This window comes from Lycium barbarum, chromosome 10 (assembly GCF_019175385.1).
Source record: "Lycium barbarum isolate Lr01 chromosome 10, ASM1917538v2, whole genome shotgun sequence".
Classification (NCBI taxonomy): Eukaryota; Viridiplantae; Streptophyta; class Magnoliopsida; order Solanales; family Solanaceae; genus Lycium; species Lycium barbarum.
This window is the reverse complement of record NC_083346.1, coordinates 18,130,910-18,158,177: the sequence shown is the minus strand read 5'-3', so window position 1 is coordinate 18,158,177 and position 27,268 is coordinate 18,130,910. Positions and strand designations below refer to the sequence as shown.

The 27,268-nt window shown below is 36.6% G+C and overlaps 1 protein-coding gene across 2 annotated transcripts; it reads left to right on the top strand.

Annotated features, from left to right (window-relative positions):
* The first annotated feature begins 11,999 nt into the window (after nucleotides 1–11,999).
* Nucleotides 12,000–16,318, top strand: LOC132615052 (F-box/FBD/LRR-repeat protein At1g13570-like). 2 transcript variants are annotated; one of them, XM_060329608.1, is made up of 5 exons: nucleotides 12,012–12,147; nucleotides 12,261–12,313; nucleotides 14,733–15,539; nucleotides 15,613–15,774; nucleotides 15,851–16,318. In XM_060329608.1, exons 3-5 carry the CDS (start codon nucleotides 14,736–14,738, stop codon nucleotides 16,145–16,147), a joined length of 1,263 nt encoding a protein of 420 aa, XP_060185591.1. In that variant the 5' UTR covers nucleotides 12,012–12,147; nucleotides 12,261–12,313; nucleotides 14,733–14,735; the 3' UTR covers nucleotides 16,148–16,318. The 2 variants fall into 2 exon arrangements, with proteins under 2 accessions (XP_060185592.1, XP_060185591.1); XM_060329609.1 differs by lacking the exon at nucleotides 12,261–12,313 and having other exon boundaries at nucleotides 12,000–12,147.
* The last annotated feature ends 10,950 nt before the right edge of the window (nucleotides 16,319–27,268 follow it).

The window sequence follows — 27,268 nt, the reverse complement described above, 5'->3', positions numbered from 1 at the left end:
TGGGACGTAGTACGGATACAAGAACTATATATATATATATATATATATATAGAGAGAGAGAGAGAGAGAGTACATCATCATCATCATTATCATCCCGCATACGGGGTAACATCATAACATGCCCACTGTAGTGGTGTACACATCTATGTGCCTGCCCGGCCGATTATAGCGCGGCGCGGTGTGGTAAAATAGTGCAATACATACATACATACATATACATACATACATATACATACATATATACATACATATATACATATACCTATACATATACATATACATATACATATACACATATATACATATGCATATACATATACATATACATACATACATATACATATATATACACACACACATATATATATACATATACACACGCGCGCGCACACACACACACACACACACACACACACACACACACACATATATATATATATATATATATATATGGGGAGCCAATGAACTAACATCGGGCCTTTCAGAGTGACGTAAGGTCGGTAACCTCCGAATGAATTATGGAATTCGTATCGAATCCAAAGAACTAACTTAAGGATGATAAACATGATCATAATTCAAGAATCATTAAAGAAGTACATCAAACTAATTGGGAAAAAAGTAAGTAATCCAATAAAGAACTGTTATACCCCCATTTTAACCGGGTTAATTTAGGAGTACAACATTTTGGTGATTCCTAATTTTGTTTATTTTAAGGAGTCGCCACCTAATTGATTTTAAGGTGAATTAGGGCACCTAATTATTAACTAAGGTAAAGCTAACTAAACCTCCGTTAATCGTCTGCTTAATCAGTGTGATTCTAGGTAAGGGCTCTATATTATCCTAAAGGGAAGGGGTTAGGCATCCTTTAGAATCCGTTAACTACGGTTATCTGGCCAAACTTAAGTTAATTAATTGAAGATAAATATAATTCTTAAATTTTAAAATGGTTCGCAAATGTTGCTAAAGTTTTAAAAAGAAAATAATGTTAGTAAAAAGAAATGGGATTTGCAGAAAACATAATATAAAAGAAGACTTTAAATGTCATTTTAAAATAGGACTTATAAATGTCGCTAAGACTTTAAATGGAAATAATAATGATGTTATTTAAAATAATACTTGTACAAAATATGATGATTTGCATAAAAAATGAGATTTCAGATGCTATTTAAAATAAACTATAGGTATGGCTAAGCTTTAAATAATAATGTTATTTTAAAAATGAAACTTGCAAAATATAGTGACTTGCATATAAATAGAAGCTTTTAAGAGAAGACCTAACCTATTTTAAACTTGGAATAAAAATTACATTATATGCAGAAAATCTAGACTTCTTGTAGGTAGAATGCGAAAAAGGATTAAAATAATTTAAATGAAGCTTTAAGATTCTATTGATTAGATATGATTTGTTTAATCTAAACTTCTTTTTTATAAATAGAATGCAAAGGGTGATGAATTTCTTTCTGTTTTTCTAACTTTATTTAACTAGGTTAGGCTAAAATATGTATGGTTGACTGAATCTTGGAAACAATGTTATAAGATATACTTAAGTTATTATTTGCACATTAGTGACGTCTTGCAAATTTTAAGATGGTAAGTATAAATCATGATTCTCTTTAGCTTAAATATATAATCATGCCATTTTGCAAATCAATTATTCCAAATAAAATAAATATTAGACATTGTAAATAGTTTTAATCATGAAAGAAGATAATAAACTTATGAAATTAATTGTTAGTCTTCCCTAAACTAGCTACCCATTTCCAACTAAAACTACTAATTCATTAAGATTTACCTAATTTAAGAAAACAAAACAAACAATGAGTTAGTTGCATAATATGAATATGCATAAAATAAGATGAAGATAGCAAATAATATCCAATGGGCCAGCCCATTTTGGGACTGCTGATCTGCTGTTGTTGGTTGTCTTATTGGGCTTCGGCCCAGACTTTGTTTCTATTTGAATAGGGGCTGCGGACAGAACTGAACCGTGGGGGGGAAATGATATTTCGTTGGGCCTTGGCCCAACATCGAATGCGGAAGACGAGTCCCTCTGACTCGTGTGCGAAGGTCATGCATAAAATAATTAAAAAAAAAAAAAGAATTATTCTACGACCAATGAATAATATCAAACGAGTAAGCATATACTCAAACAAATCAGCAGATTAAGTATATTCTACGTATACCTCATGTCTCAATGGTATTAGAATATTTAGAACATACAAAATCTGCCCAGCAGTGGCAGTGGACATTTGCGAGAACAAATTACAATATACTAAGGCCAACAGCATTTACACAGCAGTGGCAGTGAGCGATATTAACTACAAAAAAAAAAAAAACATGCTTGGACAGATGCGATAGCATCTAATATTCAGTATACCTGGTGTACTTGAAAGGTATACACGAATATACGACCCTTGTATACACGGGTGTGCACTAAGGTTCATATATCATGTATACTTGGGAGTATACCATGCCACAGAAAAATCAGGTAGGAAGGGGACAAGTAGAAGCAGATGGTACAACATACTAATATGAGACGGCCAACAAGTTCATACAGGAGGAGGCATGGTCATGATCATACATGAGACACAGTTCATACATATCATGATGGGGTAGGTATCATGTACACTAGTACACTAAAGCAGAAGACAACAAAAGAGTCGTGGTTAATGCATATGATTATAAATGGACTGCTACAGCTTAGAGTAACACTCAGAGCAGCTGTATAATGTACCTAGTGAGATACAGAATGGCAAGCATGAATTTATCTGTCAACAGTCAAGTAGGAAAATAAGGGAAGAGGAGGAGAGGTACACAAGGTTTACCATTGCAAGAGAAGTAGGCTACCCTAAATCAAATAAAGAACATGACTAACAAGGCAAGCTAAGGCAAAGATGTGGCCTAAGGCCTTAAACACAAATGAAGGAAGACATCTTAAACACTCAAATAAACCTTGAAAACAGATAGCCAGGAATAAGTCAACTTGCAGCATTTGAAACTCTCAAAACAAGATAAACATGGTGCAAGGGGACACATATTTTAAATAAAAAGGAACCATGCAGGATTTTGACAAGAATGGATAAAACAAGTACAACAGTATGGCATTTTGATAAAAGCAGGCATAGCATGGTTAATTTTCCATTGAGCAATGGTGTTTTAACTAGTGACATAGCAGGCCAAAGAAAAGTAGGATTTTAGAGTTTCAAGCCACATAATCATGTGGGCTAATTAAATGAAATGTAAGATTTACTATGCCCAGACAATGCTAACTCAAATACAGGTGCAATGGGAGAGAACAAACAGGCTCAATACTAGGTTCATGTGATACGCATGCCTTGGAACATAGAAGTAATCCAAGCAAAGACACAGAACAGAACTTATAGATTACAAGCTGAGCACCATCATCAGAGTATATGACATATAGCAGCAAATAGACTAATTCACATGGTCATGGATGTTTTCCCCGAAATTGGGAAACCAATTGAATTTGTACGCGGGTATAGGATATGTGCTTGGATCTTGATGTATATTTGATAGCGGAAAACAAGCGTGTGAGTATTTGGCGATAAAACGGCTAGTAACGGTGATTTGCTTAATTTGCTACGGACATGAACGTTTAGAAGCCATGTTGAATACTTAATGGAAGAAACACAACGTAAATGGAAACAAACGGCCTTGGCCGGATCGGATATTGAGAGAGAGATTGCATATATATTTTTCTATTACAAGTGTTCTTGGAGGATGAAGAAGCTAACCCTTACAAAGGAGGGGGGGGGGGGATGTGCCCTATTTATAGTGTGACCTCCATGGGTCTCATATGATGTGAACTAATAAAATAATAGCAACAAGGACAGCTCTGCAAGGATTTGGTGGGATTAGACTGACGGCGCCGTCTGACACACGCATGGTGGGTAGTTGACCAGGACAGGACGTTACTGGCGCGTGACCCGCGTGCAACGGCCACCCGGACCAACGGCTACTCGGACCAACGGCCACACGGACCAACGGCTACTCGGACCAACGGCCACGAATGCTCGGGTCCTCGGGCTTGGTCGTTCCAATGACGAAGAAGGCAGATCAGTCGGCCCCCTCGCTCCACCGGTTTGCCTCGCATCCGTTTTTTACCGTATACAGATAGCCCCACACTTCCCGGATCTCCGATCTATCGGAGTAACGAGGAGTGGATAACTTCCGAAACCGGTGGCCCTGTCAGCTCGTCGTTACCTTCTTATTCCTTCGTTTTGAATGTTTGCCATTATTTTGGTCATGATCGTTGGTCCGTTTTAGGACAGGGCGACTCATAGTCGTTAATTCACCGTGCCCGTGGGACTTATCCGATGCTTCATAAGTTCAGATGTCTCTGAATTACGATAGGCATTTTCTTCAGGGTCGGTATTTTTTCAACCTTGGCAAAGTTTTTGATGTAGCAGTCCCCGTTTTGGGGGAATTTGCCGAGATTTGGCTTGGGTCATTGTGACCTTGTCGCCTTTGTCGAATTTCAGGCACAATCCTCGATATAGAGTATGTGAGTGGGGTAGTGCCAGAATACGGCGATTACCATCAGGGCGAAGTCCTTTTAACAGAAAGACACCCAAGATTTTGTTATACCAGCTTTTGATGACTTTGCGTTTGCAAAATGTTTGTACATATGAGAATTTTAATTCCTTCTGCCTTTGCTGTAGCAAATATACAACGGGACACGATTCGTTACGATCGTTTGGTCCTTACATCGAAGGCTATGGCTGGTGACCGGGCCTTGGTTTTGCCGTAGCAAATGTTGAATGGGACACGATTCATTATGATCGTTTGGTCCTTACATCGGAGGCTATGGCCGGTGGCCGGGCCTTTGTTTTGCCGTAGCAAATATTGAATGGGATACGATTCATTATGATCGTTTGGTCCTTACATCGGAGGTTGTGGCCGGTGGCCGGGCCTTAGTTTTGCCGTAGCAAATGTTGAATGGGACACGATTCATTATGATCGTTTGGTCCTTACACCGAAACCTAATGCAGAAGGTCCGGTCTTGATTTATTGAGCTCCTCCATTTTCCATTAACCGGGGTAAACCTCGATGTGGGTATAAGTCCCCCAGTGCTTATCCGAGCTGCAAGATCAGGCGAGCGCTATCAAGCCCCAACTCGTAGGCCGTGACCCCGAGTTCCCGGCCGTTTGTCCTTATTTTGTTAAGTAACACGTTGTACTTGTTGCCTCATTAAAAACTTTGTCGAAAAACCCATTTTGGGACAAAACCGTACTAAGGAAAAGAGTGCAACACGCGTTTTCAGACCTAGATCCTAACTTTATCCGGTACTTGACTTCCTGCAAAAAGAAAAAGGTTAAACATGAGGTGTTCATACCTTAGCAGTAATATCCCTTCAAATGAGCCACGTTCCGGTTGTTGCATAATCGCTGCCCGTCTAAGGATTCCAGCTGATACGATCCTTTGCTCGTTACCTCGGTTATCTTGTACGGTCTTTCCCAGTTTTCCTCCGTTGGGATTCTTGGTGCTCAAGGTATCTTTCCGAAGCACCAAGTCCCCAACTTAGAAATATCAAAAATTGGCTCTCCGATTGTAGTACCTTTCCATTCTCTGCTTCTGGGTTGCAATACGGACCAACGCGTTTTTGCGAAGTTCATCCGTGAGATCGAGTTTCACAGCCGTGGCCTCCTCGTTTGACTCCTCGGTGGTATACCTGAACCGGGGACTCGGCCCATTTATCACCCCCGCCCGGAGAAATGACTCGGGCCATCCCTTGATTTTTCCGACCTGAAGCTTGGTTTTCGAGAGTATGGCCGATACCTTTCCCTCGATGGTCCGGCCTCCGGTTCGTAATTCTTTCGTGATCTCTCCGAGCTTTTGTTCATTTTTACGGGCCCCGGGGGAAGCTCGAGTTGGTCATCCTCTATCCGAATTTTTGACTCGTATCGATTATGGACATCCGCCCAGGTCACGGCCTCGTATTCCAGCAAGCTTTCCTTTAATTTGAACGAAGCCGTCGAGCTCTGAACATTGAGCCCCTTTGTGAAAGCTTGTGCGGCCCATTCCTCCGGAACCGGGGGGAGCTCCATTCGTTCCCTTTGGAACCGGTTGACAAATTCACGCAATAGCTCCTCGTCTCTTTGGGCTACACGGAAAATATCCGCCTTTCGAGCCTGCACCTTTTTGGCTCCGGCGTGTGTTTTTATGAAGGCATCGGCGAGCATTTCAAAAGAAGTGATTTAATGCTCGGGCAGATGATCGTACCAAGTCAATGCTCCTTTTGACAGAGTTTCCCCGAACTTTTTCAGCAACACGGATTCGATTTCATCATCTTCCATATCATTGCCTTTTATAGCACAGGCGTATGAGGTCACGTGTTCGTGAGGGTCCGTTGTGCCGTCATATTTTTTGATATCCGGCATTTTGAACCTCTTCGGGATCAATTTCGGAGCTGCACTCGGAGGAAAAGGCCTTTGGATGTACCTCTTTGAATCCGACCCTTTCAAAATAGGCGGAGCCCCCGGGATTTGGTCCACCCGAGAGTTGTATGTCTCCACCCTTTTTTCGGTCGAGTCCACCCGCTTCGCCAACGTTTCGAGCATTCTCAGAACCTCGGTGGATGGACCAACTCCAGAGCCATTGCTTTCAACCATCTGTGCCTCATCTCTTCTGGGTTCAGCAACACACTTCGCCTTTTCCGGGGTCGTTTTATCTCCTCCGTTTTGCAGCTGGGCTATTGCGATTCCCTGTTCGGCAATCGCCGCTCTCTGTTCCTGCAACATTTCAAAAATTAAACGCAATTCAATATTATCATTCGGGGTATCCGGTTCTTTCCGGACTTGTGTCCCGGACAAAGTAATTGAATTGTTAGTATTTAAAGGGTCAGTGGGGTTTGGCAATCCTCGTGGCCCGCTGCCTTCATTTTCGGCCACGATCTCGTTGTTGTTGACGTGACCAGATTGCCCACTGTTAGCCATTTGGTCCGTTTTTTCAGAGACGGACAGCAGATGTTTCTGATTTTGATGGGTAAGATAGAGATCAAGATCAAAGACCACTATTATCCGAGCCCCACGGTGGGCGCCAAACTGTTTTCCCCGAAATTGGGAAACCAATTGAATTTGTACGCGGGTATAGGATATGTGCTTGGATCTTGATGTATATTTGATAGCGGAAAACAAGCGTGTGAGTATTTGGCGATAAAACGGCTAGTAACGGTGATTTGCTTAATTTGCTACGGACATGAACGTTTAGAAGCCATGTTGAATACTTAATGGAAGAAACACAACGTAAATGGAAACAAACGGCCTTGGCCTGATCGGATATTGAGAGAGAGATTGCATATATATTTTTCTATTACAAGTGTTCTTGGAGGATGAAGAAGCCAACCCTTACAAAGGAGGGGGATGTGCCCTATTTATAGTGTGACCTCCATGGGTCTCATATGATGTGAACTAATAAAATAATAGCAACAAGGACAGCTCTGCACGGATTTGGTGGGATTAGACTGACGGCGCCGTCTGACACACGCATGGTGGGTAGTTGACCAGGACAGGACGTTACTGGCGCGTGACCCGCGTGCAACGGCCAGCCGAACCAACGGCTACTCGGACCAACGGCCACACGGACCAACGGCTACTCGGACCAATGGCTACGAATGCTCGGGTCCCCGGGCTTGGTCGTTCCAATGACGAAGAAGGCAGATCAGTCGGCCCCCTCGCTCCACCGGTTTGTCTCGCATCCGTTTTTTACCGTATACAATGGAGTGTCACAGAAATTCATGCTTGCAGGATTAACATTAAAACAACCTCACTTTTCCTCACCAGAGGTCAATGTTCCCACAAAAAGAAACCCAAAACAAATAACCATAAAACACCAGATAAGGATAACTTCAAACAAGCAAGTGGAGACAAGAGGCTAATATGCAGATGCAAGGGTCAAGCTTAAATGGGATGTGTCACATGAATCTTAAAGCAGAAAATTAAATGAGACTTCCACCCCTTACAATTTTAAAAGTTGCTTTCAGTCAAAATAAACCTCTCACTAACAGTCAATAGGTAAAACTCACACCCCAGACAAAGAACAGTTTAACATAAGACCCAAAGTAATCCTTTTTAAGAATATGCGACCATTTTCAACAACCTATACTCCCAGAACATGTCATGAACAACACAAACAATACAGAATACGACATTAGAGACAAGACAAACTTGAATGATCAGCCCATTTCCTCTTTAACAGACCATCAAGCAAACCAAATAGTCCATTTCACCACTTATGTCACACTAACAGCCCAAGACTATTACCAAACAATCATCACTAATCCCTTTGTTCTAACATGTTTGATATTAGCTCAGGCATATTTATTGGAATTTTTCTATTAACAGTCTCAAGATCTGAGTCCAAAACATGCTTATCAGATTATCAAATGACTAGTTTAAACATTTACACTCTATCAGTCTAAGTCCAAATTAGACCAGGATTTCTCTTAATCATATTACACTCTATCAGTCTAAGTCAACACATAATCAAATAGGCCTTATACTAATTTCAGATAATTCTCACTCATTTAACTGAACGTTTGATTCAACTAATCATGTTTAGGTAAAAACACCAGCAGACAGGCCTATTCCTATACTAAACACACACATGCAATTCGAATTACACAAACTTATCTTTAGCACAGGCTAAATTTAAACAGGACAAACTGCAGCTAGACATAATTTTAAAACTGAGTTAACACAAGCAGGGTCCAGTTCCCCATAATAAAGACTCAGTCAACAAACACAAACTAAAACTAACTTAGAGGGACTAAAACAGGAAGCTAACACTCATAAACATAACTAACAAGATTTAAACATGATCAAATATAACTAAACTGGATTCAAGTGGGCTTAAAACTAGCGATCAATATACACGCTAGGCAAGAATAGTAATTAACATATGCAAGCAACGACTAATCTAGCAATTAACACTACTACACTAAACAATCTAGCACATATAAGCAGAAAATAGCTAATAAATGCTAAAATAAATAAAAGGGAGGAAGATTACCTTTTTTGAGTGCAGCGACGTGGGGCGAAGGTTTCGATATCTATTCGAACGCTACCAACTCCGAGCTTGCGATGCTCGGATTCGAATAAATTGCAGGAACCAAAAGGGAACCAGGATAATTTTCTTTTTTCGAATGAATATCGAAACAAGATCAAAACTGATGAACTTAGTAATTTTCCACGGGAATTTGAAGCAATCAAAAGAGCTTAAAATTTTTAGGGGATTTCTGCTACTGAACAGAAGACCCAGTTCTTGGGGAATTTCAGGAATCGAAAAATCCTCCTCCAAACTGACTTGGAAACGATTATTTATAAGGCGATTTAGGGTTTCGTTTGAGAGGAGCGTGGACAGAGGAACGTGGGGATGGCAGAGGCGTGGGGAACAGGGAGAAATGGGGCGGCAGTGAGCGTGGGGGGGGGGGGGGGACAAGAGAAGGTGGAGAGATGAAGGAGAGATGAGAGAGAGAAGGAGAAGAGAGGAAGGGAAAGGCGATGGGGTGTGGCTGGTTTGAAGAGAAAATGAAAGGAAAGAAAGAAAAGAAAAGGGGGATTTAGGTTTAGGAGAGATTGGGCCGTCCGGGTCGGGTTTAATAGGTATTAGATGTGGTGGACTGAAAATATATGGGCTGGGGTATTTATTTTTTGGGCTGGGATGAATTAAAATGTGGGCTGATTTTATGAATTGGTCCGAAAATAGTATGGGTTGATTGGGCTACTACATTTAAATAAAAGACCAATTTAAATTACTTAATATAAAATGTGAAATTATTAATGCTCGGATAATAAAATTATATGCCGTCGTAATAGCCGTGCAATAATATTTGAAATTCAACAGTAAGTAAATGTTGTTATTTAATTATGAGAAGATAAATGCGATGCGTGTGCGTGAGCTGGTAAAAATGATTATAATGCAAATTGCAATGACACCGGTATTGATAAGAGGCTAATAATTGTAGTAAAAATATAAATATTTTTTTTAATTTGCCGAAAATATTAGAAACGCAAATAAGTATTTCAGAGGAGAGGCGGGACAAAATTGGGTGTCAACAAGAACATCGATAAGAAGTGATATATGATTGGAGTGAATTGTTATAGAATGCTCGTGTTCATGTTCTAGTTAGATTCGTGCCAAAGGAAGACGGAAACGAACACCTTACATACCTTATTTGTCAAGCCGCCGCTTGAAAGAGTCCTTTATTCCGATGCTTGCCCTTCACCTGAACCTATATTGAAAAATATATTAATCATATTCTATCATGTCCATTCATCAAATTAGATAAGTTGTATATCGAAGGATGATTTGAGTTACGAGAATTCGGGTAGCATTTCCTCTTTTTCTACTACGTCCCAAGTTTACAACAACAACAACCGGCTCAAAATCAACAACATCAAATTCAATTTCAACCACTAATTCATCCATTCAACCATAATTCAATACAAGGTTTATCGTTTTTCGCTTAATTCACTAAATACGATATAATCTAATAAATATAATTGAATCAATGTAATTCCATGGATATAAAAAGAGGATCTTACCTTATTAACTTCCAATTGATCCTTGATGGCTTCAAACCCAATATTCCACCATCTTTCACCTTGCTTCACAATAATCACGATAATAAGATGTTGCCACGAGCTTCCCAAGCCTAGATTGCATAACCTCGCTATGATTTCTTGGTTTTTAATGATAAGAAATGTTGGGAGATGATTCTAGGGTCTTGAAATGTGTTGAAGAATGAGGAAAAGTGAGTTGAGGCTTTTATAGGCCACAAGGTCGGTTCCCACCGCCTCAAAAATTGGCTTTCGCGATCGCGGAGAAGCCTCTAGTATCCTATCTTGAAACGCACATAACTTTCTACTCTGATGTCGTATCGACAGAAGATTTGTTGCATTGGAAACTAGACTCAAAGAACTTTAATTTACATAGGTTATGCATTTCATAACTCATCATATTCTAGGAGATACACCTCCCTCAAGTTGGACCAAAAATTTTGTCCGGAATTCTACCTAGTTTTCCCAAAATTTCGACAAACTTAATCCTTCATTTCGCTTGATCCCAGATACCTTAGATACTCTCTTAATACTCATTAAAGGTCTTGCTTAACCTTATAAGAGTTCCATAGCTTCTCTGGCTTACTTTACTTCACTTAACGACGCGAAATGTTTTGAGAAATATACATTCTTAAGGTTTTGGATTGAAACTCTTATTATGCTGATGTATTGTATGATTTTTATTTCTTTAATTAATCTTGTTCTTTAATGTTTCTTAAGGGATTAGCTAACCTTAGAACTCGCTCATTTACTTCGATTGGTTGTGCTTAATATCATACTCTAAAGCTTAGAAAAACTTAGGGTGAAATTCATTGATTTGGTTGGAAGACTTTCAGTGAGATTTTAGAAATCATTATCGATTAATATAGACTCGCTCTTAGTTGTTAAATCATAAAATACATTGGATCGTTACTTGAGAGTAATTTCTCTTGTATCCATGCTTGTGGCCATTGATTATTTTACTTCCTTTCTAGGTTAGTTTACATTTAACATTAGTTGTAATTTTCTCAAAATCAAAATATATCAAGTGTTTGGCTTAGTGTAGAAAGTGAAAATTCCTTATCTGCTTGATTGCCTTCATATTGTTCTCTATGGGATTCGATCCCGACTCATAATTGAGTAAATTATATTGCATATGACTGTGTACACTTTCTCTTTGAGGAGTGGATTTGGGCGTTATCACACATTTCTTTCTATATAAAGTTACTACAAATCACATAGTATAAGTGCACAATTTTTTAAATGCGTAATTTAAAAAGTTAATGAGAAACCATTATAAAAAATAAAAATAAAAGACTTCTCACTTTTTTAAAAGAAAAAAAAATGAATTAGTTTGAAGGATTTTATTAGCCAATTTGCCAAAATTTCTCAAGGAATAAAATAAAAGCAATTAGACGTTGATTTTTTTCCCCCTCTTTTTATGTCACAAGAAAATTACACAATTAAAACTAAAAGTTAAGTAAACAAAGAAAGTAAAAAAGAAGAACACAGAAGACGTTCTTCTCTCTTTTCAAGTATTCGCAGATTGTGTTCTTAAATCCTAAACCCTTTTGGGTTTTACAAGAAGGTTAGCCAAGACTCATTTGATATTGTACAGGAATAAAAAAAAAATCTTTTTCTTGAACAAGAAGTTAGCGAGACTCATATTTCTGACTCATTTGATATTCTTTGGAATTTTAGTCATCTTGAACAGGAATCCTAAACCTTCTCAGTGTTGACCATCCCTTTTGCTAGTAAGTTGAAAGTTACTCTTTGGGATTTTAGTCATTTTGGTGATTGCATATTCCACTCAAGATTCTGAAATTATATGTTGTGTGTTATGGGTCTGCAACTTTCTTGATATTTTTTTCTCTGGAATCTGATATTTTTTAGTGTGAATGAAGGTTCTTTGAGTATTTTGAAATACACAATGATGCCATATTTATCTTTTCAGAATCAAAAATTGTGTATAGAGAATTGAATAAGAGTTTTGCTACCCCTTTTTGCTTATTCAAAGAAATTCAACTAGATATGGTTTTTGTTGATATGGCACCAGTTTGATGCATTTGGAAGTTAACTTATTCTAATTGCTATGCCTTTAAAATATTTTGTTTGCTGAAATTTATTTTGGATATGCGGTCTAGTCTCACTTCCGTCATGATATTTGATTTCTTGGTTGAAATTTATACCACACAAGTGCTGTTTCTTGCAACCTGCACCATGTTCGAAATTTGAAATTTGAGTCTTGCTTCCTTTTGCAATATGCTGGGAAGTTCATATCATTTGAACTTAAGTTTCTTGTCCATTTCCATATCTTAAGGTTTTACCAGTCTCTGCCTCATCATTCGAGAAGGGTGAAGCTAAAGTATGATTTCTTGTTTTGGTGTTTTTTATCCATTGGTATGCTGGAATTTTTGAATCGTATGGCTCAAACTCAAATATTGTTTCAATTAATCCATGTTTTTTCTCAACATTTGGTGTTTGTTTTGTAACCTTTTCGATAGCTTCTTTAGGACCAATGACCCATCTCGTTGTTGTAATTAAATTGATAAGAATCAGATTTGCTAAAATTAAGTAGGAATAAGTTAGGTGTTTTGAAAGAAGTATATCCGTTTGTGCTCATGCCTTGACAATGTTGATCATGTAATTAAATTGGTTTGATTGTGTTAGATACTCCTGAATCCCGTCTAATTTTTTTATGCAAGATAAGTGTGAATTTGGATGACCCCTAATGTTAAAATAGAAGTTGTACCCCTAGAACTATATTCTCACTGCCTAAGCCATCCAAATTTAAGCATTTTATTGTTTGGTCAAATCTGCTCAAGTATTACATAACTATTTTAGAAGAACAAATAGGGATTTATCCTGCTTCTGATTGTTGTTCGCTTATAACTCAATTAACTGCAAATGTTTTCTTCCATTGGTGAACTTAACAAAAGAATAAGAAAGGTATAAGATTCCAGTATAGCTAGGTCTGATAAGAGTTGTACATGTACTTGTGGTCCTTGTCAAGTTCTTGTCTTGACAGGTAGGGAAATGCTATTGTTTGGAATATGAGCCGCTAAAACATGTCTTCTTCTAGTCTAAAATTTTAGTTCTTGTTTGTTTTGAAGCAATCGGGCAATGCTCATTCATATTCTCCTGCTTAATGATTTGCTTCACATTTCTTCTCAAAAAAATAAGCTGCTACACTTTTCTTACTCATACATTCTTCGATAATTTTTAAGGACAAACAACTACAACTGAAAGCTTCAAGGAAAACCATAGTAAATTATCACACCAACTTACTTAGACCAGATAACGCTTGGCAGTTTTAGCCCAAAACCTGAGACTCTTCAAGCCAGCAAATCTAAAAAATTGAAAGTGGATGTGGCAATGGAGCTGAAACTTGTATGAATGTTTCCTGAATATGACTTCAATATTGCTTCCTGTCTTTATGTAAAATGTTTCATTACTTGCCATTCCTTTGCCTTTACAGATATACTGGAAACACAACCCCGGCCATATAAGTCTGTTTCTTATCAAACACTTGCTCTTCTAAGTCTCCTTTTTCTACTAAAACTAGAGTATATTTTACTTCTATCTTTGGAAGGTATTTGTTAACGGGGCAGGCTCATGACTATGAGAAATGTTGGTGAACTGTCAGTTCAACTGCAAAGAAAAAATAAAGTAACAGCTTTTTGCTCTCTGAAGTTTTATCCAAAAAAAAAAAAAAATGAAGTAACAACTTTTTCCTCAAGCACAAAGACTGAGGAATCCTGACTGATGCAAGAAAGAAAATCCTTACACTAGCCTTCAACAGGTTGGTGGGCTTAATATTGAGAAGCGTAATGAATCCTTAGTAGGACTTAATGGGCTCGCCTTGCCGATACTACCTGTGTTTTGCCATGTGAAGTTTACTGAAGGGATTTTGTCTGAATATTCCCCCTTTGACAAAAAATTTGTTCTGTGCATAGGTGAAATATCTTTCTATGTGGATATGTACATTGTTGAATCCCCGAGAGCATTTTTTTTTTCAACTCCCTTGATTATCCTGCCTCCACCAATGCTGTCTCTGATTCTACATTCTTTTCTGTATCATTATTTTGTCTCTCTGACATAGGTAAAATGATAAATTTTTATGCAGTTGAAAATGTTTATTAATTGAGAATTCGGATATTTTTGTTGTATCAGACCATGAAGAGTGCTCGGGGATCTGGTGTAGATAAAATTAGCAATTTGCCTTGTAATGTTCTGGATGGAATTCTAGGGTGCTTGTCTTTGAAAGATGCAGTGAAGACCAGTATCTTGTCAAAAAACTGGCGGTACAATTGGGTAACACGTAAAGAACTTGATTTTGATGATGAATTTTTCAGATCTTGCAAAGACAATCAAGAAGCCAAGACAATCATTTACCAAGTCCTACTACTCCATGAAGGACCAATGCTGAAGTTTAGACTTCAAGGTAGTAGAATCCAAGGTCCTCAGTTGATGAGTTGTCTTGATATTAATCACTGGATACGCTTCTTGTCAAAGAAAGATGTCCGGGAATTCACCCTTCGCATAGGCTCAGGCAACGCATATCATTTACCTTATCAGCTTTTTACATGCCAGCAACTAAGGCATTTGGAACTTAAGCTATGCTTGTTCCACCCTCCACCCGGTTTCAAAGGGTTTGGGAAGCTTATTAATCTTGATCTTCATGATGTCATTTTTGTTCCGTCTCTCATTTCCAAATGCCCGTTGCTTGAACGATTGAGGTTGAGTTGGTGCAGAGGCTTTGACATTCTTGAGATTGATGCCCCTAATCTCAAATGCTTTCACTTTTCTGGAAGATTTAAGTCCATTTGCTTCAAGAATGCCCCTGTGCTTAGAGAAGTTACTATAGTGTTGCTCGATGTTTTTCCAGATCCATCACCACCTGTTTCTTCTAATGTTACAAAGTTCTTCCATTACATGCCTTCACTACAGACGTTGGATATATGCGGTTCAACATTAGAGGTATTGTACATTTTTGTATATCGATCATTACCAAATGATTCATATCGTTAACGAATTTTTTGTTTGTTTCTAGTACTTAACCATGGGAGGTTTACCAAAGAGTCCCCCGACTGCTCTGAACAATGTCAAATCTCTCGAATTTTCTGTCACAACTTTAAGAAATGTTGAGGAGGTTTCTGGTGCTGTTTACTTGATCACAAACTGTCCTAAGTTACAGGAGCTTTCAATGGATTGTGTAAGCATTCTCCTTTTCTCGTTAAATATGGTTTCTTCATCTGAACTCGTCTAACCATTCCTCGAATGTTTTCTAGGACTCAGTGCCCGATGTTGTGGAACCAGTTGTAGAATTCTTAGAAGCCCAATCAATAACCTCATTTGGTGCTGCGAAGCTGCTTCAAAAAGTGGAGATGTGTTACTTTAAAGGTGCTAAGATGCAAATGGAGTTTATGAAGTTTATTTTGGCATCTGCACCTGTACTTGAGAAAATCACCATGTTGATGATTCCGCATGAGTTTCTTCATTGTGCGGATACACAAATGATGGAAGAGCAGATGAAACAATTCCCCCGAGCACCACCCAATGTTAGATTCATATTTGTAGAATATTAGTTACACTTTGAGTTTATAAAAACTATACAGGGGTGTATTTTTAGTAATCGATTGTGAGAAGCAAAAGGATTGCCTTGATAATAGATGTTTGACAAAGGTAACTAGAGAACGTAAAGCATGTATTTGTTTTCCAGCACCCCAATCGATTTTGATCAGTCTGTTTTCCTATTATCAGCCTTTATGGTTTTGTTCTTCAGAATTATTTTCCACAGCTTTCTTGATCATCAATTCGCCACTATTGCTCAAGAATAGGTCAGTAACTTTTCTTGGCATTGATCGTTTCCCCTTTGAAGTGACGAGATCAAGAATTGATTTTTCTTAGACTATCAAGAACTGCTGGGAATGATTCTTTCTTCTTTCTTAATACAGAACACTTTGTCTTGCTCGCGATTAAGTTGTCTTCCTCTCCGAGCATGGATTTTAACCCTGCAACTTCGGACACAGCCAACAAATAGTCCATTCACTCATGTTGTGCTCAAATTTCATGCCCAAAAAATCATCTACACTCAGGATTGTGTAGATCATTTTGTGTTGGTCGAATAAACAAAACAGTAGAAAACAAAGAAGAAGAGATTGGAATAAATTTTAGTATTGTCGTAACTAAGACAAGGAAAGGCAAAGCGCAGAGGGTTTTATAGAATGAGGAGGATTCTATCGTGTGTTTAGTATGAGGAAGAACTCTAAACCTTAATAGTTGCCATTATCTCATACCTTCTCAGCATGGATTTCGTTTTTTTATTTTATTTTTCCTATTATCTCATACTTGTATTGTTAGTATTTCGCAGTTGTTGGTTCAATTAAGGGAAGGTATCTACGGTAGAGTTCGATATAGTTTTAACGTCCTACTAATAATTTTGATTCAAGTCATATATGTTCACAGTGTAATTTTTTTTATATCATTAGTTCAATTTAACTAGCTATAGCAGGTTATTACTCTCTCTCAATGGTACCAGATCAGGAGTATTATAATTTTTTGACCTGTTATTGTAAATCAACTTGACATGATGCTATGAAAAATACTGATGATATGAAAATCTATACACTGTGCACTGAAGGTAAACTCATACCACCATAATTTTCGGTACCTAAAGGGAGTATTATTTTTCATTTAACCCAAATCAGATCCTTTTTCTTTTTCTTTCTTTGGCATCCTGGCAGAAAAGACTTATAATTCTCATTATGTCTTGAAATTGAACTAGACAATAATTTGAGAAATAATGCTCTTACATTTCTCGAGCCCTGAGTATGGTAAAAACCCTGCTAAAGAAGACTTTTCTCTTAAATAGATCTTACAGTTCCAAGAAACAAAAAAAAAAACCCCTTATTCTAGAATTTCATATTTTTCATGTTCTCAACTAGTCATAAAAGTGTCTTTCTTCCGTAAGGATATCCTCAAGTAATATTTCACTTCATTATAAAGAGAAAACTTAAGTGTGATATATCAGTCCAGAAACATTATAGTGCCACATCTTCGAACTTTTGAGTACTTTAAACTGAACAAATAATTTGTAATAACTAGTACTAATACATGAGAACGAAGATAAGAATTCCTTCAAATAGCTCGATAAAGATTAAACATGTAAATCCTGTTGCAAAGTAAAGAATGAATAGAAAAAATGCTTAATACTAATATATAACTGTAATAACATACTTTAACTAGTACTAATACATAAGAACAGAGATAAGAATTCCTTCAAATAGCTCGATAAAGTTTAAACATGTAAATCCTGTTGCAAGGTAAAGAATGAATAGAAAATATGCTTAATACTAATATATACTACTTAACTTCAATCTTGAGGTTTAACCAGTGCAAAACACAAGTCAGGACCCATTCTAAATGACCACAATTGCACCGGAGTACCAATTTTTAAAGCGTTCCTTTTTGTCACCTCATTCCAGTCTGTAACCAACACATAACTTGAATTTCTTTTCCCATTATCTTTGCTCATATGCCATTTTCTCAGATTGATTTTACTTATTCGACGAGAAGGCTCAATCAACGTTACTCTCATCGTAAACATTTTGCCCCCATTGCGAGTATCCAAACGTGCATCTTCATCTGGACTAAGAAAATGATCTCCTGGCTCAAGAAACTCAGTTATCTTGTTTAGGGGGATTGAAAGCCTTCCCTCTGCTCGTTTAACATCACTCTGGAATAGTCTTTTCACAATGACCAATTTAAGTGATTCAAGTGAACCCCCAATCTCAGTAATCACATTCTTGAATTCAATAGGCAATTCTCTTTGTTTGTTGTTGATAATAAGAGGGGCATCAGCTCTACCAATAATGTTCCTCTTCGCCTTCTTCTTTTGTCTTGTAGCCTCTTCTTTGACATCCTCTTCATGCTTTCCTGATTTTCCAACCAATTTTTCTTTCAATAAGTACTGTTCTTGATTGTTAAAACCAAGTGGGACGTCATTGGCTACGTCTTGTGATCTTTTTCGTCTTTTTGGATTTCCAAATGCAAAATTAGCAGTAAACCTCCAGGTGAGTCTAGACACTTTGTTTTCCCTATCATGAGGGCCCTTTAGGCTGTTTTCTTTCTTTTCATGCTTTTGAAACCTTTTGCGACGGAAGAATTCTAGATCGCGTAAACCAGGACCCCAATTGAATTTGAACACACTGTTTTTCCTTTCATCGTCAGCCTTAACTCTGTGTTCTTGTTCTTCAGAATTATTTTCCACAGCTTTCTTGATCATCAATTCGCCAGTATTGCATAAGAATTGTTTAGTAACTTTTCTTTGCCGTACTTTTGGCATTGATTGTTTCGCCTTTGAGATGACGAAATCAAGAATTGGTTTTTCTTGACGATTAAGAATTGCTGTGAATGTTGACAATCTGGTCACTACCCAGTGTAATCCCACAATAGTGGGGTCTGTGGAGGGTAAGATGTACGCAGCCTTACCCCTACCTGGGTAGGGAGGCTGTTTCCGATTGATCCTCGGCAATCCTCCTCCTTTATCCGGGCTTGGGACCGGCAATGTGAGCGAGCTCACACAGGCGGAGTTGCTGGGAATGTTGACAATATGGACTGAATATTCTGAGTGATTCTCTCTTCTTTCTCGTTACGAAATTGTTCATCTTGTTCCGCGATTAAGTTGTCTTCTTCTCCGGACATGGATTTTAACCATGCAACTTCAGACACAGCCAACAAATAGTCCATTCGACTCATGTTGGACTTAAACTCCATGCCCAAAAAATCATCTACACTCAATAATGTGAAAGCCATGTGTGTTGGTCAACAAACAAGACAGTAGAAAACAAAAAGAAGATATTGGAAGAAATATTAATGTAGTATTCTGGTAATGAAGGTTGTGGTGAATAAGGAGTGAATTTATAGAATGAGGAAGAATTCTAAACCTTAACAGTTTGGGTTTAGAATTATGAAACCTGTTTGAGACAAGTTTCATAAACCTTAAGCGCCTCCACCCCACCCGCAACACACACTTTAATTAGAATACTTAAGATTTCTAATATTAACGTTTTTTTTCACTTTTTTTATTTTATTTTATTAGTTGTAATTCTATTTATTGGACGAATATGTGAACTGGGAATACTACGAAAATTTAGAAACTATGTATGAATTACTAGTTCAAACCCACCGGATATTTTTGGTTTTCTTTTATGGTATTTTGTTTTAAACATACAACTTTTGCGAAAAAGATTTACTTTGTTATTTACTTTGTTATTTACTTGAACTATTTAATATTTCTATTGACGGGTGCACATGGTGATAATAGAGTACATGATGTTATAGTCACGAAAAATGAGGAAAATAATGGAGGTCAAGTTTAAGTATTTATCTATATATTCTACCTTAAATATAAAAGTACATTATATTTTATCTCCTCTAACTTTTACTACTTCACCTTTTATTTCAAATAAGAAACCCCTAAATCTTGAATCAACGACTAAAATAAGCTAAGTTAGTCATCATTGGTATTTTTAAAAGGCTAAAAAGACCTTCAATCGTTGTAGATCATAACAAATTTCAAAAATGAAAATAAATTGGCAATAGCATTGTGTTAAACTAGCAAATTCCACTCAATTCCCCGAATCGTTTTAGGTAAGAAAACAATACCATGTTCATCTTTTATATGAAATAAAAAATCCCTTGGTAACATTTTTAATTAAGCAAAAAAAAAAAAAAAATGGTTGTCGCTTTTGAAATATATAGAGTTATTTTCGTATCACTATAAGCCATATTAATATTTGGTAGTGTAGGCGGTGGTTGCAAGTTAATTAAAAGTAAGGTTAAATACATCATCAATAGATTTTATTTAGACACTCAAATTGTGTCATGTTCGATTGAACACCTGAACACATGATAAAATATTCGTATTAGACTCTTTCAGTTCAAACTTTCAAAAAAGAAATGTACATAGCATCTATTTGGTAGTTAATTTAACCACATAATACATGTCACCTCCTTTACTAATAGGGGTGGGCACGGCATGCTATATACCGAATACCATACCGATACCGAAGTTTTTAATACCGCGGTTTTAGTATTATGGTATTTGATATGGTATTTGGTATGAATTTAAATTTTCTTTGGTATTCGGTATGGTATTTGGTATTTATAAAATGGATACCGAAATACCGTATACCATACCGAAGTTTATACTACATATATACAATCCATATATATTATATTTACTACTGCTAAATATATAGACTAGTTTTCGTATAAAAAATTACATCACATCTCATTTAATGCCAATTTGTATCTAATAGAAAATTGTACCATCAAAGCTAACTTTTTATCCAATATTTTCATGCTTTTAGTCTTTCACATATGCTGAGGCCTAGAAGCAGCCTTTAATTTGTCTCTGCTATTTTTCCAATACATTAAGACTTGAAATGGTGGAAATGGCCTATTCTCTCTACTGCTGAATGAAATTTTTGGTGTAAAATTGTTTAGGACCGAAGATTATGCTTAATTTTGGCTAATGTTGTTTAGACTTTGAAACTTTGACTATTCTATCGTGATTCAAATGTCCGTTGTGCAATTGATTAACGAAGAAAATTGCTTGTACTTTCTTTTAAATACGTCTATTTGTGTATGGTATTAGTTTAATATAATTGAGAAATCTAGAAGTCATAATCCTTTATTACATGAGTATATACGTAAGTCGAAGTCAAATAAACTATGGTTACCGAATTACCGTACCGTGAAATACCGAAACCGAACTTAAAAATACCGAACCGTACCGAATTAATTTGGTATGGTAATGGTATCGTATTTTTAAAAACCGAATACCGAAGTTACCGAACCGAAGTTTCAAATACCGTACCATACCGTACCATGCCCACCCCTATTTACTAATACACATCAAGCTCAATTTACGGCTTAGTGAGGCTAATGCGGAGTCCGGAGCCTAAAGGGTATAAAAATACATGAAAAGGGGATGATCAAAAATTTATATACCCAAAGGGGTATATCGCGGGCTGATCCACGATATACCCCAAAAAATATTTCGCCTGTCAGAACCAAATCAACGAAAAAAAAATATTTTAATTGTATAACGTGGATCGATCCACGTTATACAAAATATATTATATAACGTGGATTAGTCCGCGTTATACAATTTATATTTTTTTCCCAGCGTTTTACAAAATAGGAGTCCGGAACCAAAATGCCCGAAGTGTTTTTTCCATACTTTGACCAACGATTAGTCGTGTGTCAAAGCTCTGAAACGTCAATATTTTATCTAAAACCTGATATTTTTTTCTGCATACAATAATATAAGCCCAATACATCAAGGATACGTAGACGTTCGGATAGTCATTTTAGGAGTTGAAAAGGTGCCCGAAGTAAGTTTTGTTTGAAAAAACTTAGTGTTTTTTCCATACTTTGACCAACGATTAGTCGTGTGTCAAGACTCCGAAACGTCAATATTTTATATAGGACCTGATATTTTTTTCTGCGTACAATAATGTAGGCTCAATACATCAAGGATACGTAGACGTTCGGATCGTCATTTTAGGGGTTGAAAAGGTGCCCGAAGTAAGTTTTGTTTGAAACTAGTTGTAAAGTGGTCAAACTTTAGATGGTCATAACTTTGCGCTTGGACGTCCGTTTTACGCATTTTTTTTTTAACTTGCATATTTTTTCGAGATCTACGCTGACAAACTGCCTATGCGGTTGGCCGAGCCAATTTTTAAAAAAACACCTTTTATCCCATTCAATTTTAATTTTTTCCCAAATTGGCGTGGAATTTTCAGTTTTATTTACCTATAAGATGATGTTACGCAATAGATTTCAACGTAAAAATCCCCGGGTAATGTAGCTGTGAATGTCAATTTCACTTCTGCGGTTTCAATTTTTGAAAATAAAGCTGACTAATTTTCTCGACATATAAAGTTGACTAAAATAACCTTACAGTCAAACACTAAGTTTTTTCAAACAAAACTTACTTCAGGTTCAGGAGCGCGGACTACAACTAGAAGGAGGAATGAAATGGATATAGCTCCTGCTCGCATGGCTAGAAAGTGTAGTACGTGCAAGTAGATAGGTCATAAAAAGAATCGCTGCTCCGATAGAAATCAGTTATTGTTGTTGCTTGTTCATTTTTATGTTTTTTCTTAAGTTGTACAATCGTTGTTTCCTTATGTAATCTTCCAAGAATATATAACATGTCTTGTGTTGTTTAATAGTTAGCATGTAATTTAACATTTACTACTCAGTTAATGTGTGACGTTTATTTAACTTATATTTTATTTTTTATTTCTGTCCACATATATAACACATATTTAATTATTACATGTGTTAAAATATTTATTTGAGTTAATCACTGAAATTAACTATATGCTTTAAAAATTAAAAAAATCAATAAATTTTTTTATTAAAAACACAGCCGAATATGATTTAAATAGAGGCAACGTCTTGCCAAGTATTTGTTAAACGGGGGAAAAAATATAAATTGTATAACGTGGATTGATCCACGTTATACAATATATTTTGTATAACATGGATCAGTCCACGTTTTACAAAATATATTTGTAAAACATGGACTGATCCATGTTATACAAAATATATTGTATAACGTGGATCAGTCCACGTTATACAATTAAAAAAAAATCGTTGATTTGGTTCTGACAGGAGATGTTTTTTTTTGGGTATATCGTGGATCAGCCCACGATATACCCCTTTTGGTATATAAATTTTTTATCATCCCCTTTTGGTAAATATCGTGTATTTTTATACCCTTTAGGCTCCGCTAATGCGTATAACTAATGGAGATGACATATTTTTTAGTGATTAAGTTATCTACCTAACGAGTGTTTGAGAACATCAGCATAAGAACTTTTCCACATTTTGAGTCAGAAGTGTTTAATAGGAACATTTTATCGTGTGTTCAAGTGTTAAGTTAGAATAAGTCATAGTTTGAGTGTCTAAATAAAATTTACTTGCAAATTTAAGAGATTGCCGATGTATTAAGCCAAAAATAACTATTTTAACAATAAAAAGTTTAATTGACTTCAATAAAACTACTAGTACCCCTCTCGCTTACAAAATAGGTTTACCTGATTGCAATAGTCTCATAGCCATCTCGTTAACGTCCAGTAATTTCAATAACAATTTTGTTTAGCCAAAAGTGATCTAGCTTATTCGACTGTACAAGATATTCTATTTGAGGTTAACAAAAGAGTCAATGGTTATTATTAATTTCAAAATAGAGATGAGTTGACTATGATTCCTTGAAAACAAAACGATATGTTGCGGTGAGGAGCTATTATCGGGTAACCGGTATATCCTCCGATCTTTGGTGAGGCATGATCCATATTTGTCAGGTATAATACGAAGAATGACACGGATCAGTATTAGAGAATTCAATGAAATTTGCTCATTTTAATATATACTACTTATTAGTCATCTTTTCATCTTTGAGAAGGATGAGGAAGTGAAGCAAACTCGACCAAAGGACAATTACGCTCCTGCTTCATTTTATGTTCCCGATTCAATCTTCACCTTGCTTTAATGAAGAAAGAGAGTGAAAGAAGAAGATACTTCTCTTGAGATATATACTATTACCCATATATTTGGATATAGTATTTATTATAGAACAATTATTTTTTCATTGTTTAATAAAGAGCTAAATAGATCTTGTACTAGTATGTGTATCCTTTACTTATATAGTAGATGATTTAGTGTGTATAGTTTAGCTTATACACGGAAGATTAAATCGTCGATTCTTATAAGTATAAAATTTATGTTCACAATCTAAGAAGGAAATTGGACAAAGCCATCGGTATGATTGTAGCACAAGATTATTATAATGTATCTTCATTATGAGAATGGTATAATTCCGTCTTCTTGTGTTGGTACATTTTGTATGTATCGAACGGACCAAGTAGAGATAAGTGTTTTTGTACTGAATATATAAAACAAATTCTATAGTTCATTAAATGTACTTATACTCTTAATTTTAATATAATTATTATGATCAATCCGATTTGTTCATTATTTTAATTTATTAAAAGATACGACTCAATTGCGGGTCTATGTATTCCTGATAAATTGGATAATGACAAATTACATTTGTGAAATAATAATTAGTTGATAGAATTCATATCTCGACTTTGAGATTGATGATACCCCTTTATGGATTCTTATAAGTCTCGTGTGAAAACCTTGCAGGTGAATTTTGTATCCGTCACAAGATGTGAGTTAAGCAGAAATATAAAAGATTCAATTAGTCATTGAATTAAATTATCAGTAATTTAATTTAATTGATTGGTATATGTAATCTTAACATGAGGATGGGTGAAGCCCCATTTTCACGTCATCTATGGACCCTATAACTCTTATATTATAAAAAAATAAATGTCCTTTTCGATTTTGCTCTAGAGACATTGCTCACCAAAAAATAAAATAAAAAAATTGAAATTCAATTTGTTTGTCTCTGGTGGCACCTGAAGAAAAAAATTGAATTGTGTTTGGTAGTGGCTTACTGGTGATGATTAATTAGTCTAGAACAAAAAAAAAATGTGTAAATGACTTGTGTTGGAGCGTCTATAAACATTCGAGACAAAATCTGATTGTTGATATTATAACTGGTTATGTATTGGATATCCGTAGACATCAATCCCTGTATTCATGGTTATCTGCCTCATCCTTGTGGTTTAGCCCTTAATAGTTCAACGCGCTTTTGTCCATACATCTGCTATTGTTCCACTTTCTCGGTCTAGCAAGGACGGACCTTCGGACCCTCATACTCTGAATGTCATCTTTATCTTTTTCCATGGCTCGCCTTTAATCATAGCTAGTTGTTCCTACCAGGTTCTGTGAGTATTTTATTTTCGGAAATTTCTTTTTTCTTCTCATTTTCTTCTTGGTGTTAGGGAAAAGAAAATATTATTCATAGGAATCAGGGTCAAAGTATGACGTTAGCGGATAATACCTTTACTCGGTTACTAGTTGAGAAGCGTTCCTGGCCACTAATGCTACAAACATATCATGAGCCTTAGAGGCAACTAAGTTGTGTATTACTTTTTGTAGCTGCCTCTCCTTGCCCCTCAGTATTACTTCATCTTCTCGTCCCTTTGTCTGCATCTAGGTTCCTGGTTGCAATATGTTTTCATCGACTTAGGGTCTTATAGGACGTCTCTTTCTTATGGGTTTTTTTTTCTTCACATGTTTTTCCTTTATAACCATCTTCCATGTTCGTCCCTTCGAGACTGGAATTATGGTCTCCTGTCACCGTATCCATTTATCGTGTTGCACTAGCCTCAAAACTTTATTTCACCTTACTCAATTACGGATAACGTCTCTTTCATTGTACATTCTCACTCTGTGTATCCACCCGTTATGCATCATTTGCGTGATATCTTTTGTTTGACACAGAACTATAGGTATCAATTACCAGTCGCAATGTCCTCTAGATCTGGTACGCAGCTTGCCTCAATGATTTAGGTCTGCGTTCTTATTTAAGACTATGTAATCCTCAGACTTGTTCCGGCTCGCGCCTCATTTACAGTGTTTGTCTTGATGTTGCCCCTTTCTATATAGTGATTTACTTCACTAGGCTTCTTTCTCGCGTCATTCCTTCTATAGGAGGGCTAACTTATCATCTCACCACCATTCCTACCAATTGAGATTAATACCTATGTACTTAGGATCTATGTCGCGGAGTCTCCTTGTTGTTTTAGCTTCCTACGGCTCATACCTCTTACAATAGTAAACTTATAATTTTGCCTTCTCATGGCTCGTCTTGTTGTTTCTGGAACAGCTCACTTAACCTTCTCTTGTCGTGATTTGACCACATGGTATCTCTATTTTAGTAGTCTTGAAGTCATCCGTTATGGAGTTACCTTTCCTCTTACCGGCTAGCTCTAGGGCCGAGCATATCCTTATGAAAAGACTACCAACCCAGACATTGGGGCGCACTCATCTCCACTTATGATGTCTATTACCTTCCTTCAACACGTGCACAACTTCTCGTTCATAGCTACGTCTTCCTTAGTCTACTACCGACTTTGAGGTTCCTTTACCTCGCTTATTAGTGCTAAATTATCCTTTCCACATCTTACCTTGAGGGAAAAAATACAACTCCCATCTAATCATATCAATGTCTCATTAATAGAATAAGAGTTACATTTGGTTGGCAAACATGTATAAGTTGACTTTATTAAGGGAAATTGAGGGATGTTTGCCAATTAGATACCTTTAGCATGGAACAAGTGAGAGTATTTGGACTTCATTTCCTCTTTGGATTCCCATGTCATCTCTTCCCTTCCCTTGCTTTTCCACAGCTCCTTTTTAAAAGCCACACCTTTAGTTCTAAATCTGCAAACTTGCCTGTCAAGGATGGAAATTAACTCTTCTTCGTAAGTTTGGTTATCCGTGACTTGTATGTATTTTAATAGTACAATCCTTAGAGGATCTCCAATGCGTTTTCCTTAACATAAAGACACAAAAGGCGAGATGAGCTGCTTTTAATTCTGACGGAAGTCCCAGTTCATAAGCTACTTGACCTACTTTTTCAAAGAATCTTATAAGGACCAATGAATCTTAGACTGAGTTTTTCCTTCTTACCAAATCTCATGACACCCTTCATAGACGATATTTTTCAAGAATACCCCATCACTAAATCAAAATTCTAGGTCTCGCCATCA

What these genes read in the sequence shown, in the direction of transcription:
- LOC132615052 (XM_060329609.1), top strand. Translation starts at nt 14,736, where the DNA reads ATGAAGAGTGCTCGGGGATCTGGTGTAGATAAAATTAGCAATTTGCCT. An exon ending in TATGCGGTTCAACATTAGAG is followed by an intron (nt 15,540 to 15,612) that starts GTATTGTACATT and finishes GTTTGTTTCTAG; the next exon opens with TACTTAACCATGGGAGGTTT. An exon ending in AGGAGCTTTCAATGGATTGT is followed by an intron (nt 15,775 to 15,850) that starts GTAAGCATTCTC and finishes AATGTTTTCTAG; the next exon opens with GACTCAGTGCCCGATGTTGT.